An 18196-nucleotide genomic window follows, 5' to 3' on the forward strand; every position below is an offset into this window, starting at 1 on the left:
CTGTCTGCCTTCTCTCTAATGCACTTTCTGGAAGCCTGCCTCTTTCCTTAGGGCCGGTCCCAGAGGAGGCATAGTGGGTTCAATTCAGCCACTATTGCAGCAAGGTGATTAATAATTGAAGAAACGAAGTCATTGCCGAATAGAGATGGAAGAAAGGAAGAACAGAGGAGGGCATTCAACAAAGGACAGCAAGGTCCTTGTGATCTGCCCACTTCTCCCATCCCTCTGCCTGGATGAAACCAACCTGCTCCTGCATGACCCCCCCAGTGTGCAGGCCTGGGGCTGGGAGGGATGAACCTTAACCACAAAGCGAGGGACCAGGAGGCTTGTGTTACCTGCTTCCTCTTACTGGAGAGCAGAATCACACCCTCTTCTCCCATGGCCGGGGTGGAGTGCCCGTTTTGGGAGCTGGGCTGGCCAACTGGGAGACTCCTGCCTAGGCAGGAGCAGAGGAGAGGGCTGGATGCGGCCCAAAATGGGCTGTTTCTGCTGGATGCTCCTGCCTCCTCCAAGACAGGGGCTGTAACAGGACCACCCTGGGATGGCCCAATGCGCCCGGAGACTCTGCTGGATTGTGCTTTGGGGCTGTGGCCCAGGCTGGGCTGCTCTGCAGGGATTTGAGGGGCTGCTTTCTGGTGAGAGAGGGAGTCTTGCTTTTAGGGAGGTTGCGAAATGCTCTGGAAGCGGGGAACGCACAGGGCTGTTCCAGTGTGGTCTGTTCCTCTGCCTCAGGTTCCATGGGGAGATGATGGGGAAGGACTGGTGTGCAGGGCAGAGGAAAGGTGAGTTGGGCACCTCCCTTCTCACCCAGCAGGTCCTTTTCAGAAGCCATGGCTGCATTTCATCTGCTTGGTTGCTCTATGCTCCTCTCCTGTCCAAGAGGCTGGACTGCAGCCTGGAGGCAAAGGGTCAGAGCCTGTCATGGGGGTGTCTGGCCTGTGCAGGAACAGAAACTGCCTTCCTCAGTGCCACTCACACCAGTGCAGCCGCTTTCTGGGACAGGAGATCTTGGGCTTGGGCCGTGGAGCATGGTCGCTCTCCTTGCTTTCAGTAGCTACCTGGGTTGGCTGCATCTGAGTATCTTCTGCAAGATGGAGACCATGGGTCTGGTGTCTGCTGGGACATGAAGGATGATGTGTCCCCTTTCCCTTTCCCTTCGGGCAGCCTAGTGCTCCACAGCATGTGACACCCATCAAGCTGGGCAGGGGGGACCGGAGCTGGTCCTACCCCCTGTTGCAGGGCTCTGTAGGGCAGCCTCCCCTTGCTACTCACATGCTCCAAGGCTCCCACCCATAACAGTCCTGCTCCCTCTCTGCCAGGACATTGCTTCTCAGCTTGGTCTCAACACAAAGGACCTGAAAGCAAAGAGGAAGAAGTGGCAGGAGGGGGGCCAGAGGGGCGGCAGGGGCTGTGGGCCCTGACCAGGGCTGAGGAACGCTCTTTTCCCGGGGGAAAAAGAGACTCGCTTTCCAACTCCCCTCCCCAGCCAGAGCTGGGAGAATCCCAGGGTGCTGCTGCAACCCTCCTCACCCTCCCGTGGCCTGGCCCAGGCTCAGGGAGAGCACAAATCCCCCTTGTTTCAGCAAGAAAATAGAGGCACAGAGTGCGCCACAGTCCTCCTCTGTTACCCAGCTGGCTGTGCCGGAGCCGGCGGGCACAGGGCTCTCTGTGAAGATCCCACTCTCTTCCCCGCTGGAGGTGAGCTCCCAAATGGACCCCCTTCACTTGCCCCTTTAGACACCCCACGGCACGATCTCCTGCAGCGGGAGGGCAGTGGCCGTGACAAGCCTTCCACCAGTGCAGTCCTGCAACCAGAAACACATCCCTGCCCTGGTGACAGGGCTGTTTGCTCAGACCCTGGGACAAAAACACCTCAGGAGCCAAAGTGCCCCCCCAGTGCAGGGAGAGGGCAAGGTCTTGAGGGCAGTGTGGTGCCAGACCCAGCCGGAGGGTCCCTGGGAGAGCAAACAGCAGGAGGAGCCTCTGTGTGTGTGTGTGTTCATCTTTTGATCCCATTTTTTGAATGTTTTAGGCAAACCAGATGCCGCTGGTGAGTCCTTGCCTGCTCGTGCTGTCAAAGAGCCCCTGGGCTGCTATGTGGGGTGGCCAGTGGCAAAGGGAAGGGCCAGTCCCGCTGCAGGAGGGCCAGCTCCTGCCCGGGAGAGCAGCTGAGGCAGAGCAGGAGAGGGTCTTGGAGAGGATTGCTCAGCTAAGGAGCATCCGTGGAGCCCTCACCTCTATCCTGGGTGAAGTCTCCTGCTTGCCCAGCTTTACGAGGAGGGACGTAACCCTAAAACATTACTTGGTATGTTCTTTGCACGAAAGCCTCAGCAACTGCTTCAGCTTGTCCAAGCATTCAAAAGCAAAGCTGAGCATGGTTTCCAGCTGGATCTACAGGAGAGGACCCCAGGCCAATCTTGGGCTGTGGTTCTGCGGGGGGGAGGTGGGTGTGTGTGCTACCTAGGTGAGAAACTTGCTCCAGAGCAGGGCCTGGAGGTGGGAAGTGTTTGCCATCTGCTGGAGAACTTCCCCATTGCAGGGGCAACAGGTCCAGCCGGAGCATTGCACCGAGCCCTACAGGGGACCCTTGTGCCAGGACCAGGTGGTGGGACAGGCTGCATCCCCCAGGGCAGGACATGGCAAGCTTGCTTTGCCTCTGTGGTATGAGACAGCCTGTGGCTGCTGGAACGCAATCACCGAGGAAAGTTTTCTGTGTATGACAGAGTGTGCAGGGTTGTGTGTAGGAGAAGAGCGTGGGTAGTGGATGAGGCAGGAAGCCATGTAGATGTGGAGATCCAGTCTATCCCTGTCTCCCCTTTATGATATGGGCATAACCCAACGCTCACCAGTGCTTCTGTGGAGCATTGTCTTTGTTTTCTAGATTCCTGAAATCCTGCTGTCAGGCAGACGTCACACATACCTCCAGCTGAGGACAACAGGAGGCAGACTTTGCAAGTACAAAGTACCACGTAATGCCAAGTGCTCAGAAATGTCAGGTCCTGGGTGTCTCAAAGCCAACAGCCAAATGTTTTTCTCTTAGTTTCTCTGCCGTAGCTATAGCAGCCACACAGTGCCATAGCTGCTGGGCAAACCCTGCTCAGCTCCAGGCAGGTTGGTGCTTGGTGCTGAGGGCATCTTCAGGGAAACAAGGGTATATATGTGTGGCCATAATTTGGCAAAGACAGCCTGCGTCTGCCCTTGGAAATGCTGCCACATTTCTGTGAGGGCCACATCCTGACACGGCAGCCAGCCACCTCCTGCTCTTCAGGCTCTTCTAGGCACCCCAACTTTGTCTTGGAAAATGGCACAAACTGCAGCGATATATTTCTGCTTTGCTGTGTGCTTAGAAACTGCTGGTGTCTTTCTGCTGACATTTACCAAAAATATCCATCTGGAGGCATATCCTGATATATAAATTTCAGTCCAGGGATTTCAATGCAATTTCACAAGCTGCTCTACAGATCTTACAGTCCTGTAGGACCAGTTGTCCTGGATAATCAAATATGATCCATCCCAGAGGATGCAGATGAAGGGTCCACCTAGCCCAGCCTTATTATCATTAGATGTGGCCACATCAGACCCCTCGAAGAGAAAGGCAAATACTTGTGCTGCCTCCCTCAGGTGCACTCCCAACCTCCAACCATTCTCATTTTACAAATCTTCTCGAGTTTATCACTTTGAAATCCAAGCCCTAACTCGGACACATGGAAATTTCCTTGCGATCACCATGTCCCTTGGCAAGGAGCTCCTTATATGAAGAGCTGCTTCCTTCTGTTCATTTCAAACCTTGCTGTTGCCAGGTTCATTTGATGGTCCATGGTTCTTGCTCTGGGAGAGACAGTGAATAATCGCTATTTGTCTCTCTTTCTAGGCCATTCATCATTTTGCAGACTTCAATTATATCCCCCTGGCAAGGTTCCCTTTCCCATGCTGGAAAGTCTCGATCCCTCTGGAAAACACCTCTTCTCCTCTGAGATCTTCGAGCTACACCACCCTGCGACCACTGGCTACCTCCAGTCACTCTCCCAGCTGATTTGCTCCAGTTAAAACCAGTTTCCCACATTAGCAATCTGGCAGCTCCCACGGGCACTGTGATAATGTGATCCCCCAGACATGACTCCAACCCAAGAGTCAGTGTGGTGGAGCAGGCTGCCTTCAGGGCTAAGAAAAGGCTTCCTCCTGCATCCCAAATCTGTTTTGGTGATGGATCCAAAGATACCATGTGTGGTTTCTATCGAAAACTGAAACACACCATAAGGCAGAGGTTTTACAGACTCCATAAATAGCTACTATTTAGGATGTATGATATGGAGGAGGTTTTAGAAATCAAAATATTTAGAGATTTGAATTGTTTGTCTTGGCAGGAAGGAGCAGCCAAGACTGAAGTACAAAATCTTCCTTCAAGGAAGGAACAGAGTTGAAGAAAACAGTGAATAGGGGGAATAACAAAGGTGTCAAAACCTCCAGGAATTCCTTTTGCAGTGAATGGAAGCAGGAAACGCAGCCCAGTATATCTGAAAGGAGAGAGAATTCATTGAAAATGTCTAGGTACGTTTATATTCCTGATAGAAAATATTGATTTTTCAAAATGAATCTTGACATTTCCATCACACCCATATTTGAATATTGCAAGAACATCCAGAACATTCAGCTAAAAGCAGCTCCAAGCTGGGCTGTGTTGGTGTGAGCTGCATCAGCAAGGATGTCTCCAGCTCATTCCCCAGCCTGTTCTCCTCCTCTCAGTTTTATTCTAGTCCCTGTGTGGAGATGTGTAACAGGAACGTTAAGATTGGTCTGCACAGGGAATGTGTGCAAATGTTGGGTCTGAACACACTGGTAGAAATGGCAGGAGCAGGGGCATGAAAGTGGTAGATGTTGGTGGCACCTAGCTTAGCAGGTCATCATGATCACCTCGTCCCATCTCAATCTGATCTCAATCGTATCCCTTGTTTCCCAGTCTGCCATTCAGTCACATCTGTCTCAAAGCCTGTTCCTCGCGCCCCCAGCCTCAATCTGCTGTCTGTTGCCTCAGGCAGGCTGTCAGTCGTGGTCTGTTGTCTTGGGCATGTCAAGCTGTCACGTTTCTTGTCTCAGACAGCACGTCCGTGGCCAGCACCATGGGGACAAGGGTGTGCAAGGGAACCTGCACAGTCCCGGCAGCTCCTGCCCATACACCCTTGCTCCCTGGAGCCCAACTTCAGCTACAGCTTCCCCAGCATCCCTGAGCAGCAACTGGGGAAAAAGGGTGCCAGGAGCTCCCAGAGGTGGGAGAAGCGTGGGTGCAGGGTGAGGGCAGTTGCTTGTGGGTAGGCTGGAGGAGTGGCATGACTGAATTGGAGATGGGATGGAGTGGAGCTGCTATGTCTCCGCCCCAGACGTCCTGGGAGCACAGATGGATGTGCGTTGCAGGAAGCTCTGGGATGGGGAGGCAGAGGGAGTGCAGGAGTGCTGTGGATTTGGGACCATGGCTCGGCACACACCTTCCTTCCAGGCTGGCCCTGCTGCTGCTGGTGCTAATGTCTCGTGCTGGGCATGCTGCAGCTGGCCTGGCCCCTTCCTGGGGAGGAGGGGGACACCCACCATCCCCAGGCTCCCTGCTAGACTAAGCTAGGTGCTTCAGACAAGATGAGCAACTCCTGACAGCTCAAGGGATGGACCAGCAGCAGGCTGACATCTTCCTAGCCCCACTCTGTGTGGTGTGAGGGTGGGTGGATCGAGCCCAGGACATTGGTGGTGGGACCTCATGGCCCTGGAGGTGCAAGGTTTCATCCCAGTGTCTGAATGGGCTCTGGAGCACAGGACAAGGGGGATTATAGAGCAGGCAGGATCCCAGATGAATCTGGAGGTCCTCCGCTGTTGAGAGTGGGGTACTGTGAGTCCTTCTCTGCCACATGCAAGTAAAGTCTCAGCCTTGATCCGGGCTGTCTTGATTCCCTCTCGCTCTGGGAGTTTAACCCCTCAGCATGACCTGGGGTGGCAGCAATCCCGTCAGTGAGGAGAGAGAGATGCAGGGAAGCGAACGGCTGTGCCAAAGCCTTCACTGCTGCAAAGGCAAAGCTGGGGACTGAGCTACCATGGCTGCTGAGGAGCTGTGAGGTGTGGGCTGCCTGGGGGCTGCCTTCTTGCTGTGTGGTGGAGGTGCCTGTCCCTGCTAAGGAAGCGTCTTTCCAGAAACCCCACTGGCAACTGGCAGTGTGTCCCCTGGGGTCCCAGGGCTCTGCGGGCACCTCCCGGCTGCCCACTCTTCAGGCTTGTGGGAGAATCACGGAATCACAGAATCTTCATGGTTGGAAGGGACCTTTGAGATCATAGAGTCCAACTATACACACGCACAAAAAAAAAAAAAGAAAAAGAAAAAAAACCACCACAAAACAAAACACCCAACCCAACAATCTCAGGCACTAGAGCATGCCCTGAAGTGCCACGTCTATACCTTTCTTAAAAACCTCCAGGGTTGGTGACTCCATGACCTCCCTGGGCAGGCCGTTCCAGTGCCTGACGACTCTCTCAGTAAAGTAATTCTTCTGGGAGCTCCCCACCTCCACAGCAGTGAGGTGCCCATGTGTGCTCTCACCTTGGGTCATGCCTGGTAACAGAGTGTTTTAGTGAAACAAAAGGCTCTGTGTAAAACAAGTCCTACAATGCCACCTAGCCTACACTTTCTAACACCTCTGGCCCAGTTTTTCAAAGCATTCAGTCTGCAGAGACGTGGTGATGGTGTGCATCATGCCCTGGAGCACTTGGGAGCCAGCTCTCCTGCAGCCGGAGCCGGGAATCTCCTCATTTCCCTTCTAGTTCCTCCTCTGGGTTCCTACAAGGTCACCACTTTGGGCAGTGGTTTCTATTTTGTAATCCTCCTCCGTAGAGGCGCTAGATCCCCTTTCTTCACTGGACCACCATGAAAGGCAGCCTGTCCATGTGGCTTTCCCACTGCGCCTGTGGTTGTCCAGCACCCGGACACATTCATGAGCACTGTGAATACCTTGCTCTCCTGAGGCTTCATCCACCAACCTTAGCCTGGAAGTCAGCAGAGCCCTTCTGTAGGGATGTAGGATTTCCAATGGGAGCTGGAGTCACGGTCAGTGCAGTGACACCATTCCTGTCCCAGACAACATGAGATAAACCAGCAAATCTCTTCTGTATGTGTCTGTGGCTGCTGGGACAAGGACAAAGCAATGTCAGGAGGGTGTTGATTCTATACTGCTGGAACCAAATAATTATCTAAGCCAAGTCTGCTGTGCCGACACGGTCATGAGCTTCTAAAACTCTTTGTAAACATTAATGGCCAATTCTCATGTCCGTGGCTATTTCAGCTGTCCCTGGTGCCTGTGAAGCTGCAATGCAGCGACAGAACCAGTTTCCTAATGACTCGCTGCAAGTGATGGTCAAGGACAGAAGAGGAGCCCAGACCTGGGGTGGCATCGTGCTCCACCCTCTGCTCTGCACCCTAACATACCGATGGCCTTCTGGGTCCCATGGAGAAAGCCCCCATCTCCTTGGGGCAGGGCTTGGATGCTGTGTGCCTCGCTGGCTCACTGGGCGGGCAGCCGGGGGGGCTGCCTGACTCGTGGACCCCCCCCGCTCCCATTGCTATGGGACAAGTGAATTGTCCCCAGTTTGTGATGCAGATATTCTGGGAAACACAAGCGTGTTGCAGCCACGGTCATTCTCCATCCGTTGTCATCATGTGACTTACAGGCAAAAGGTCCATCTAATAATCTTCTGAATTGTTACTTCTAGGTTCTCTAAAGAGCCCTTGGTTGGGGGAAAGGAAAACAGAAGTCATATCCTGTTCTCTGCCATTTTGTGGTATCATATCATTATATGATATGCCAAATCAGGGCACTACTGTCATCGGGGCTCCAGGCACTTCCCCCCACAGGACTGCACGGCACCCCTGACACAGCACTTCTTCCATTGTGTCATGTCTTTCAGCAATGTTTCCGGCGTGTTTCCATCCTCGCTGACTGTCTCCCCCTATAAAGCAGGCTGAACCCAGGGATCCCGCGCCGAGCACAGCAAGGGGCACTCTGCAGCAGTCTAGCCTGTCTCTGACAGTTTATCTCCACCCAACAGGAGCATGAAGACCTGCAGAGCTGCCCTTGCTGTACTTTTTGTGGCTGTCCTCTGCTACCAGGTCTCCTCTTCTCCAAGTAAGTCCAAGCTCTCCCCTTGCTCTTTCTGCTGCTTAAGGTCTAGTAATGCTTGGCAACTCTTCCTTCCAAGCATCTGCTGTGGGAAAGGAGAGGCACATCTTGCTACTTCTTGACTTCCTGAGGGAATGATGGCTGTGGTGGGAGCCCGTGGTGGGAGCAGCATGTCCTCTAGAAGGGACCTTCTGGTCTTCTGACCCTGCTTCTCTCCCCACTGACACTTTTCCTGGTCTGGTTTAACCAAAAAACTTCTCTTCCAGTTTCTGTCAACCTTTCTGGTCTCTGCTGCATCAGATACATGACTGAAAAGCTTCCCTCGAACCGCGTGGTGATGTATGAGCACACAGGCAGCCACTGCTCCCAGCCAGCCGTGATGTGAGTAGATCTCTTGCCCAAATCCTCAGGGGCTCTGCTCCACTGAAGGGTGGCAGCACCAGGAAACCCTACATCACACCCCATCCTGGCAAGCGAAGACACCAGGCTAGGCTCTCCCTTGTTAGGAGAACAGCCTGGAAACATCTCAGAGGCCAATCCCACATCCCAGGCAGTCAGTTTCTGGAACTCTGATTTGAGCCAAAAGAGCTTCTGCTGGTCACACCCCTCCTCCCCATAGAGTGAGAACCCAGGCAGGACAGTGTCCCAGCAGGAGCAGGCATGCTGGGGACGAAGTGGCATAAGCAGCAGAGAGCAGGACACCTGTAGTGACATTAAGCCAACCCCCCACCCTGTGTTTCCCTGGGGCTGTTCTGCAGCTACAGAGGTTTGGTGGGGTTCACCAGTGGCAAGGAGCAGGTGGTCCTCTCCTCTCCTCTCCTCTCCTCTCCTCTCCTCTCCTCTCCTCTCCTCTCCTCTCCTCTCCTCTCCTCTCCTCTCCTCTCCTCTCCTCTCCTCTCCTCTCCTCTCCTCTCCTCTCCTCTCCATTAACTGAATTTCTTTCTGCAGATTTACCACAGTCAAAGGCAAGAAGGTCTGTGTCAAACCTGATGAAAAGTGGGTCCAGGACATTGTGAATTCCCAGAAGAACAAGGCAGGCAGTGGATGAGCCATGCCCAGCTCCCTCCAAGCATCACCTCTGCAAGGACCTGCTCTCATGAGCACCTCTGAGACACATCCCTGTTTTCCTACTGCCTGTGAATTTTGCAGACTATTTAATAGTGTTTAGCTCTTTTATTTAAGTTTACACAAGTTTAATTTATTTGGCGTTTTCAGTGAAACTTTTCATTCTAATTTGTACTGACTGTGCTGATGTTATTTTGTGTAATAAAAAGGAGCAAAACCTGCAGCGTCTCCCACTGGCTCTGGGGATGTCTCTCGGAGGCTGTGGTGGGCAGGGTGGCCAGGAGGGGTCCGGTGGCTGGGAGGGGTCTGGCTGCCCCCAGCCCCCCTGTGCCTGCATCTCCCACACCGTGCGGGCGCCTGGTTGTGCCCTGGTCGATGCCCAGGCTTGTGGCTCTCTGTGGTGGGGGTGTGTGTGGGTGTCGTGGGGGATGTCCCAGGTGAGCGGCGTTGTGGCGAGGTGTGGGGGTCACCGAGCTTGCCCGGCGCCTTCGGGCAGCGGGTGGGCAATGCCGGGGCTGCCGCTGCGACCGGGGGCTGCTTGGCTCAGCGCACACCAGAGAGCAATCACCGTCCCCTCTGCCACCCCAGTGCCTGGGGTTATCTACGGGCCCGCGTTATTTCTGGCACTTCCTAATTAGTCCCGCTCTCCCAGCAGGGTTTTTCTTTCACTTCGACCCACCGGGATGGCGGAAGGCCCAGCCTTTGGGGCTGGCGGCAGCTGTCCCGGCCGGCGCCATGCTCCTCCCCCCGCCGGCACGGAGGCTCCCACGGCCGGCGGCGAGGCCGGTGGCTCCTCCGGGCTCCCGTGGGGCCACCGCAGCTGCGCCTGCCTGCCAGCCCGCCTGTGACCCTGGGGTAAGGAAGCGCCCGGCGCGGCCGGCTGGCAGTGGCCACCATGGCGCTGTCAGGTGCCTTGGAGCGGCTGCAGGAGGAGGCCATCTGCCCCATCTGCCTGGAGTACATGAGCGAGCCTGTCAGCATCGACTGCGGACACAACTTCTGCCGGGGCTGCATCGCCAAGCACTGCCAGGAGAAGGGTCTCTGGGCCGACGGGCCCTTCTCCTGCCCGCAGTGCCGGGCCTCCTGCCACCGCAGTGGCTTCCGACCCAACCGGCAGCTGGCCAACATCGTGGAGAGCATCCGGCAGCTGGGGCTGCGGGGCGGCCCAGGGCCGGAGCCGGGGCCGGGGACCCCGCTCTGCACCCAGCATGACGAGCGCCTCAAGCTCTTCTGCGAGGAGGAGGAGGAGGCCATCTGCGTGGTGTGCCGGGAGTCCCTGCACCACCGCTCGCACACCGTCTACCCCATCGAGGAGGCTGCGCAGGTGTACAAGGTAGGGGAGGCTGGGGTGCTGGGGGTCCCCGTCCTGCCCTGATGGCCCTGGGCACACCGGCGCCGGGGGGATCGGCCATCGGGACCCCACTGCTCCTCTCCCAACAGCCCTGGGAAAGCAGAGAAGGGGGTGGCAGAGATGGTGGTGCTCACCCAGCCGCTCTCATGGCAGGGATGAGGCTGGACCCGCTGTCTCCCAGGTTGTGGAGGCACCCAGGTTCACCCCTGCCCGTCTGGGTATGCCTTGCCCCTCCATGACCCCCCCAGAGCAGGGGGGTGGTGGGTCCTGCCCTGGGGACATGTCACCTCAGTGGAGGGGTGTGCCATGTCCCAGCGATGCTCCTGGCCGCACGCTGCCAGCCACCACCATGCTGTGGGGGGCAGCTGCTCTGTCCCCCAAAACCTAAACAGCGAGAAAAAATATGGGGAAAAGCCAACGAGGGCAGAGGGGGTTAACGCTGGGAGCGGAGTGAAGAGCACAGCTGCTGGGCTCGGGTGCCAGGGCTGGCACCGCCTGGCGCAGGGTCACTGTCCCCTGGCTGCCAGCGGCAGCCGTGGCACTGCTGGGACGAGCTGAGCCTCTTTCTTCTCTTTTCAGGTCAAACTCCAGAAATCCCTGGAGCACCTTTTGAAGGAAGTGGAGGAGGTGAAGAAGCGTGAGTCAGCGGAAAAGATGAAAACCCAGGAGTGCAAGGCAGGTGCCTGGCTTAATTCTTAACGAATGAGCTTCAGAGGTATCAGCAATTATGATACTGTCTGCGGCTGTGAGTTTGGCATCGTCCTCAGGATGGGACATGTCCCCATGTTGTATGGAGGACTGGTGCTGGAAACCATCTCAGTGACTGTGTGTGGCTCTATACAAATGATCGAAAAGGCTTGCAAAGAAATGCTTTGCAAAGAGCAGCAGGCCAGCTCCACAGAAACCACAGAGACTTGTGTGCTGGTTAAGCAAATAGACACTGGATGGTTTTTGTTTGCCTTTTGCTTTACAACGTGTGCTTGAGTTACAAGCCAGGTGTGAGCAATAGGTCACAGTAATAGGAACTAGAACTGTTTCCATTAAAAGAAGTAAAGCTGAGTTATTGCACCTCTGCAGACTCCAGGCAGCCCCAGGGAGATAACGATGCCAGCAAATCAACTGCATTTCACGTCCCTCCGGGGTGGAAACTGGAAAGTAAAAGTAACTGCACAAAGGAAATTAAACTGGTGGACGGAGTTATCCAGCCCTGAGCTGGAGTTGATTAACCTGCCTTGGCAGGGAAAACAGGTTTCACCGGACTCCCCTAGTTATATGCTCTGCGCCCCTGCCTGCCCGTCACAGCCTGCCCAAGCGGGTGCTGGGTTTTTGGGGTGTCCCTGAGTGCTCACTGTCCCCCTTGGGCTGGGATGGGGCTGCGTATGGAGCCAGGGATGGAGCTTGTGAAAGAACTGTGTCGCTCTCCCCCAAGCTCGTCTGAGTCAGGGCTCTGGGACCTCGGCTCAGCTGCCGTTGGCTTCTTCCTGGCCTGACTGTTGCTTTTTTAGTAAAACGGAAAAGATGTCCCTTGCGAGCAGTGAGGGGGAAGTGGCCATGACTGTCCTGGCTTATCAAGCCTTCGTGACTCAGGTCCAAGAAATCATGTGTTTGGTCAGAAAAATATTGCATTTCAGTTTCCTTTCATTTATTGTCTGCGTTTTGAGGTTTCATGGTCCTAGCTAACTGCAGCGTGTTTCCCTGGTGCTTCAGATTTTGAGCCAAGTGCCAATTTTTAGGATTCAGGCAAAAAACCCTAAAGCATTGACAGACCCTGCCTGTTGCTGGCAGTAGTGACAGCTCTCAGACACCTGGGGAGTCCTCCCTGGTTCCCCCTTTCCATCCCTCCCCAGCCCTGGGGCGTCTTCCACCTCTTTCCCATTACTGTGGGTTTTTCCAGACATGGAGCATTTCCTCCGGGCTGGTCAAGGAAATGCAGGTTAGCCTGAACCTAGCTGGAGAGATGAGTTCTACCACATCTAATAAAAACCTGAGACCTGATGGCATCTCCTCGCAGCCCAGCACAACCCCCCACCCAGTCCTCCCATGCTGCACCAAGGCATCGTTAGACATCTGAGGTCCAGCTGAGCAGAAATGCCCTGGGCAAAGTCCTACTGCTGGCATACCGAGGATGTTGACTGGGAACCCAGGCCAGGTGGAAGAATGGCAGTTAGCCTCTGGCTGTTTTTTTAAATAAATGCGCTCGTCATAAAAATGCAGTGGTTTCCCAGGGCCTGATGCCAGGTGTGAGTGCCAGAGCATCCGGCTCCATCTCAGCTGCCTGGCTAACGTTGCCCCTCTTCACCCATGTGCTTTCTTATCGCAAGGAGACAGTGAAGAAAAAGCGTGAGAGGATTGTGAGCGAGTTTGGGAAGCTGCATCGGCTGCTGGCTGATGAGGAGAAGCTGCTGCTCCAGAAGCTGGAGGAGGAGGAGAAGCAGATTCTTCTGATGATCAATGAAAACCTGGCCAAGCTGGTGGAGCAGAAGTCCTTGCTGGAGGAGCTGATCTTGGAGATAAAGGAGAAGACCCAGCAGCCGGCTGACAGGCTGCTCAAGGTCAGGCTATGCCACCAGCCCCACTGACTCAGCTCTGATGCCTTTGCCATCTGGGCGAGTGGCTGGGGACAGGCTGGCTGGTGCCCCGGAGCTCGCTGGTGCTCTGGAGCCCCACACCCAGAATAGTTTTTCTCTTCTCCTTCTAGGACATGAAAATCATCTTGAGCAGGTAGGTACCCATGCTTGTTCCTCCTACTGTCCTGGCTGCCTCCAGGCTCTGAGATGTTTGTGTCTGCTCTATGCCAGTCACCCCCTTTTCCTCCCCGCCCAGTGTCTGCTTTGATCCTCCCTGGGGCTGACAAAGGAGAGACCAGTGGGGGCTGGAGAAGAGACTCCATCCTCTTCTTCCAGGAGCCCCAGAGCCAAGGTGTTGCCTGAATTTCACTGAATTTCACTGAATTTTTTTTTAGAGTTGGAAGGGACCATATAGATCATCTAGTCCAACTCCCCTGCTGAAGCAGGATTGCTTAGAGAATGCTACTCAGGACTGCATTCAGGCGGGTCTTGAAAATCTCCAAAGAAGGGGACTCCACAACCTCCCTGGGCAGCCTGTTCCAGGGCTCTGGCACCCTCACCGTGAAGAAATTCTTTCTCATATTCGAGTGGAACCTCCTATGTTCCAACTTGTGCCCGTTGCCCCTCATCCTGTCACTGGGAACCACTGAAAAGAGTCTGGCTCCCTCCTCCTTCAACCCACCCTTGAGATACTTATAGGCATTAATAAGGTCTCCCCTCAGCCTTTTCTTCTCCAGACTAGAGTCCCAGCTCTCTCAGCCTTTCTTCATAAGGGAGATGCTCCAATCCCTTAATCATCTTTGTTGCCCTTCGCTGGATTCTTTCCAGTAGTTCCCTATCCCTCTTGAATTGGGGAGCCCAGAACTGGATGCAATACTCCAGTTGTGGCCTCACCAGTGCAGAGTAGAGGGGGAGAATGACTTCCCTCGACCTACTAGCCACACTCTTCCCTATGCAGCCCAGGATTCCGTTGGCCTTCCTGGCCACAAGAGCACACTGCTTGCTCATTGTCATTTTGCTTGCCTGGCTCCTTCCTTTCCAGGGACTGGCACTGCTGCTCCCCACATTGTTCAGCTCTGGTCCCATCAGACTTGCCAATAAGCAAGCGGTTATCACTAGTGCTCTTCACAGCTGTAGAGCTCAGGGAGGAGATGCATCTGTACAGCCACCAGAAAGACCCCTCCCAGCAGGAGACTACCCATGCCATGGACTTTGGGTACAGCCCATGGGCATCGCTCTCCTTTCAGGTGCGAGGGAGTAAGTCTCCAGTCCCCCAAGGCTGTGTCTGTGACCCTGAAGGAAAACTACAGCATCCCCGAGCGCTGCCTGGGCATGAGGGACATGCTGAAGAAGTTCAAAGGTAAGGGGGCTGCTTTCGTGTCACCTCCTGGCGCATTTAGGCTCTGGTCTGCCCTGCCATAACCTGGGGCACAGGGAGGTTTTGCCAATAAGCTTTGTCCAGCTGGTCCCAGTTTGCATGCTGATGAGTTCAAGCTGGTTTTGTGGTGGAAAGGCCTTCCTCGTTCTGGTCTTGGGTGGGTTGTGAGCTGACCCTGAAGCCTAGGAAGTCACTCGGGAGTTTCAGGCTCCGTGTTGCCCATGAACTCTTGCTGTTTCTGAAGCCTCAGAATGATGGCCTCATTCTGTTCCTGTTCTGCAGGCAGACACCAAATGTTTTGATGTGGTTTATGGTTAGCATGGTTTTCTCTATTGCACTTTCCCACTGCTGGGCAGCACTGGGAGTTGTTTAAAACCATGGGCACAAGCAAATAAATATGGGAGGTAAGAAGATCTGGAAGAGTCCAGCATCCAGGTTGCAGGCACCCGCTCGTGTCCGCGCCTGCAGACCCCTGAAGCCTTGTCTGTCCTTCCACCCTTCTCTCACTCCAGTGGACGTGGCTCTGGACCCCGAGACGGCGCACCCTGACCTCATCCTGTCCGAGGACCGCAAGAGCGTGCGGCGTGGGAGCAAGAAGCTGATTCTGTCCCTCTTTGACAGCCCCAAGAGGTTCAGCAGTGTGCCAGTGGTGCTGGGAAGTCAGGCCTTCTTCTCGGGCCGCTCCTACTGGGAGGTGCAGGTGGGAGACAAGCCCGAGTGGGGCTTGGGGCTGTGCAGCGAGTCTGCCAGCCGGAAAGGCAACGTCCTCTTCTCCCCAAAAAATGGCTACTGGGTGCTGCGGCTGCAAAATGGGGGCAACTATGAGGCCCTCACCTCGCCCCCCTCCCCTCTGACCCTGAGTGTGAGACCCCGGCGCATCGGGATCTTCCTGGACTACGAGGCAGGAGAAATCTCCTTTTACAATGTGAGTGACCGCTCTCACATTTACACCTTCACCGACAAGTTTCTGGGGAACCTCCGTCCTCTCTTCTTCCTGGGTGCCTTTTTGGGGGGCAGAAATGCAGAACCCTTGGTGATCTCCTGGGTCAGGGATACGCAGGGGTCCGGGTGCATCATCCTGTGACAGTGGCTGCCCTGGCTTCTCACCAGCAGGCAGAGACCTGAGAGCCCAACTGGCTCCTGCCAGGGAAATGGCTGTGTGTCTTAGGTGAGTGGCATGGCAGGGTCCCCATGTGCTCCTGGCTGCTGGTGGTGACCCACCAAGTGTGACACCCACCCCGTGCCATCCCGTGGTGAGAAAGGCTCTTTGCAGCAGCAATATGCCATGATGGGGACAGGGGAGCCTTCTGACCACTGCTGCCTTGCTGGCCCTCTCCCCGGCTGCTGGAGAAGGGTGGGCACCCAGCCTGCTGTGTAGTGCTGATTTTGGTGTGATTTGTACTGGAACAAGGCAATAAAGTGTTGATTTGGGGAACCTTGTGTGGTTAGCTCTGTGGGTTTGTGGTGCGTCCATCCCTGCTCGTTAGCCCCAGCTAATCCCCAACGTCTCAGAGGGCAAAGGGTGCTGTTGGACCTGGTCCTCTCCAGCCCAGAGAGGGTCCTTGAGGGATGCTGCTGTGGCATCAGTGGGACACTGCAGCAAAGCAGGCACCCTCCAGGCAGGGATTTGGTAGCAGCACGGATTCTGTAGCCAGGCAGGGATTCAGAGGTTGGCCATGCTTCAGCTTTGTGGTGCTGAGGCCCAGGATGAAGGCAAGGGGACACCTGTATGGGTGTGAGTGCTGGCCTGCTGGCTCCTGGGCTTCTGTCTTTTGTCCCCTGGAAAGGAGATCACCTCCTCTCCAGTCCCTCCGCCTCCCCTCACAAACCCCGAGGGTGGCAAATCCCCAGGTGTGGGAAGCTGTGCATTGAACACCCCAGGATGGGGGCACTTCAGGGGCTGCAAAACCCAGGGAAAGAAAAATAACCCAGCCTCTGCCGATGTCTCCAAAGGTCACCTTTGGTCTCTCCATCCCCTGGGACATCCCTTCACCTCCAGGCTGTGGTGGTGCCCCAGCCTCTTGCCTCAGGCAGTCTACCACGGTGTTGCTGGAGGAAAAGCTCTAAGGAACTTAAGCTCAGCTGTGGCATCAGCCAGTCCTACTCGTGTAAACCAAGATACTGGTGGCTCACAGGGCCAGGAGACACTGCCCTGGGGGCAGTTGGGGCAGAGGCGATGCCAGCAGCCATGGACTACCAGCTGGAGCAGCTGCGGAGCGTGCCCTTTGAGCAAAAATAATGAAGCTGCTTAATTGAAAGATTGATTCGGTTCAAATAAAATGAGATTTGATAAAGCACATTCTTAAATGCTCAGCAGAATTTCTCTGGGGATGTCCTGAATGGTGCTTTAGGAATCTCCTAGCGAAAAATAATGCTGGACTCAGCCAGTTCTTCTTGGCTGAGTTTTGTTGCATTTGGTGGAGTCCCACCTTCCTCCCTTCAGCCTTCTCTTTATTTTAGAGGCTGCACGGCAGAGAGAAGAGGCCACTAGAAGAGCTCAGTCCCAGCTTTGTCATGTCCCAGGAAGGAGAAGGGCAATGAGTCTTGGTGGGCTCTGCAGCTCATTGACCTCCACGGAGAATCTTACAGAAGGAGTTTATGGAGTCTGAGAAGATAAGGACATGAACTTTGAGGTCTTGGCAGAGGGCTGGAAGCAGAGGCAGTTGGGGGGGGGGGGGGGGAGTGACGAGCACAGCCAGGGAAACCTGTTGTGCAGGGTGACAGTTGGTAAGGGACCAAGCTAAATGTCACTGAACCAGGGGTGAGAGGAGGTGTTGGGATGGAAACTATCCAGAAAGTAGGAGCAATCTGACCATGGCAAGGTGACAACTGAGTGACACTTGCTGCTGCACTGGAGGGATGAAGTGTGTTTCCAGAAGAGGCAGGAGGAAGTGCAACAGTTCGGGGATCTTGCAAAGAGGGGAAGAAATGAAAGAGCAGGAAGGATGTGAACTCACCCTGATGCAGCATCCAAAGCATTCCTCAAAACCATTAATCTGCCTCTCCAAGGGAGGAGACTAAAGGTTGAAGGCGTGAGAGATAGCTCTGAATATGTTATATGTTATAAATTTTTCCATCTGGTGGACCCTCCACATCACCTGCAACTAAGAAACTGCTCAGGGCAGATACCATTCTGCCCTGAGATGCCCAGACTGGTTGGCAATGGGCAGCTAGAGAAAAGCCAGGAGCACCGGGACCTGGCTTTTAGAGCTTCCTGCTGGCTTAAAGTTAAAGCTGCTCCTAAAGCTGTTTGCAAGCAGATTTTCTGCTTAAGTCATGACAAGTCAAGATTGCCCCCGTCCTGGGTGGAAATGCATTTATTGCCTGGCTCTGGCCTTCATACAGGTCCTGCCCAGCAAGGACCAGGTCCTGATCGGGCCACCCGCCCCAGCCGTGGGGGATGGCTGTATGGCACAGTGCAGTCCCACCTGAGTATCTTCCCAAAAATGCCTCTGCTCCCCAGCTCCAAGCAAGCTGGTGACCCTCACATGGCATCATCAGGTTATTTATTACCAAAGGGGCTGACCTGTATGTGCCAGGCTAATCACAGTCACACCATTTCCATTTGATTTCCATATGCTGAAGGAAGATGGGCATATACCTATTCAAATACGTATATTTTGCAGGGACATTTTGGGTCAAGATAGTCTTTTGCTGTGGTGGGTCCCGGGACAGATCTGCTCAAGGT

General features: G+C 54.8%; 2 protein-coding genes across 2 annotated transcripts; both read left to right on the forward strand.

The window, feature by feature from the left end:
* Window positions 1–8080: 8080 nt before the first annotated feature.
* Window positions 8081–9195, forward strand: LOC141473148 (C-C motif chemokine 4 homolog). The gene is made up of 3 exons (XM_074160493.1): window positions 8081–8153; window positions 8414–8528; window positions 9096–9195. The coding sequence occupies exons 1-3, from the start codon at window positions 8081–8083 to the stop codon at window positions 9193–9195; spliced, it is 288 nt and encodes a 95-aa protein (XP_074016594.1).
* Window positions 9196–10107: 912 nt separating this feature from the next.
* Window positions 10108–15941, forward strand: LOC141473146 (E3 ubiquitin-protein ligase TRIM39-like). Its single transcript, XM_074160490.1, has 6 exons — window positions 10108–10545; window positions 11143–11238; window positions 12885–13115; window positions 13262–13284; window positions 14378–14490; window positions 15021–15941. The coding sequence occupies exons 1-6, from the start codon at window positions 10108–10110 to the stop codon at window positions 15590–15592; spliced, it is 1473 nt and encodes a 490-aa protein (XP_074016591.1). The 3' UTR covers window positions 15593–15941.
* Window positions 15942–18196: the final 2255 nt, after the last annotated feature.

This window comes from Numenius arquata, chromosome 18 (genome assembly GCF_964106895.1).
Source record: "Numenius arquata chromosome 18, bNumArq3.hap1.1, whole genome shotgun sequence".
In the NCBI taxonomy this organism is placed as follows: Eukaryota; Metazoa; Chordata; class Aves; order Charadriiformes; family Scolopacidae; genus Numenius; species Numenius arquata.

Excerpts from the sequence above, each read along its gene's own strand:
- LOC141473148 (XM_074160493.1), top strand. The coding sequence starts at position 8,081 with ATGAAGACCTGCAGAGCTGCCCTTGCTGTACTTTTTGTGGCTGTCCTC. Across the intron at positions 8,154-8,413 it reads CCAGGTCTCCTCTTCTCCAA|TTTCTGTCAACCTTTCTGGT; the intron begins GTAAGTCCAAGC and ends CTTCTCTTCCAG. Across the intron at positions 8,529-9,095 it reads TGCTCCCAGCCAGCCGTGAT|ATTTACCACAGTCAAAGGCA; the intron begins GTGAGTAGATCT and ends TTCTTTCTGCAG.
- LOC141473146 (XM_074160490.1), top strand. The coding sequence starts at position 10,108 with ATGGCGCTGTCAGGTGCCTTGGAGCGGCTGCAGGAGGAGGCCATCTGC. Across the intron at positions 11,239-12,884 it reads TGAAAACCCAGGAGTGCAAG|GAGACAGTGAAGAAAAAGCG; the intron begins GCAGGTGCCTGG and ends TCTTATCGCAAG. Across the intron at positions 13,285-14,377 it reads ATGAAAATCATCTTGAGCAG|GTGCGAGGGAGTAAGTCTCC; the intron begins GTAGGTACCCAT and ends CTCTCCTTTCAG.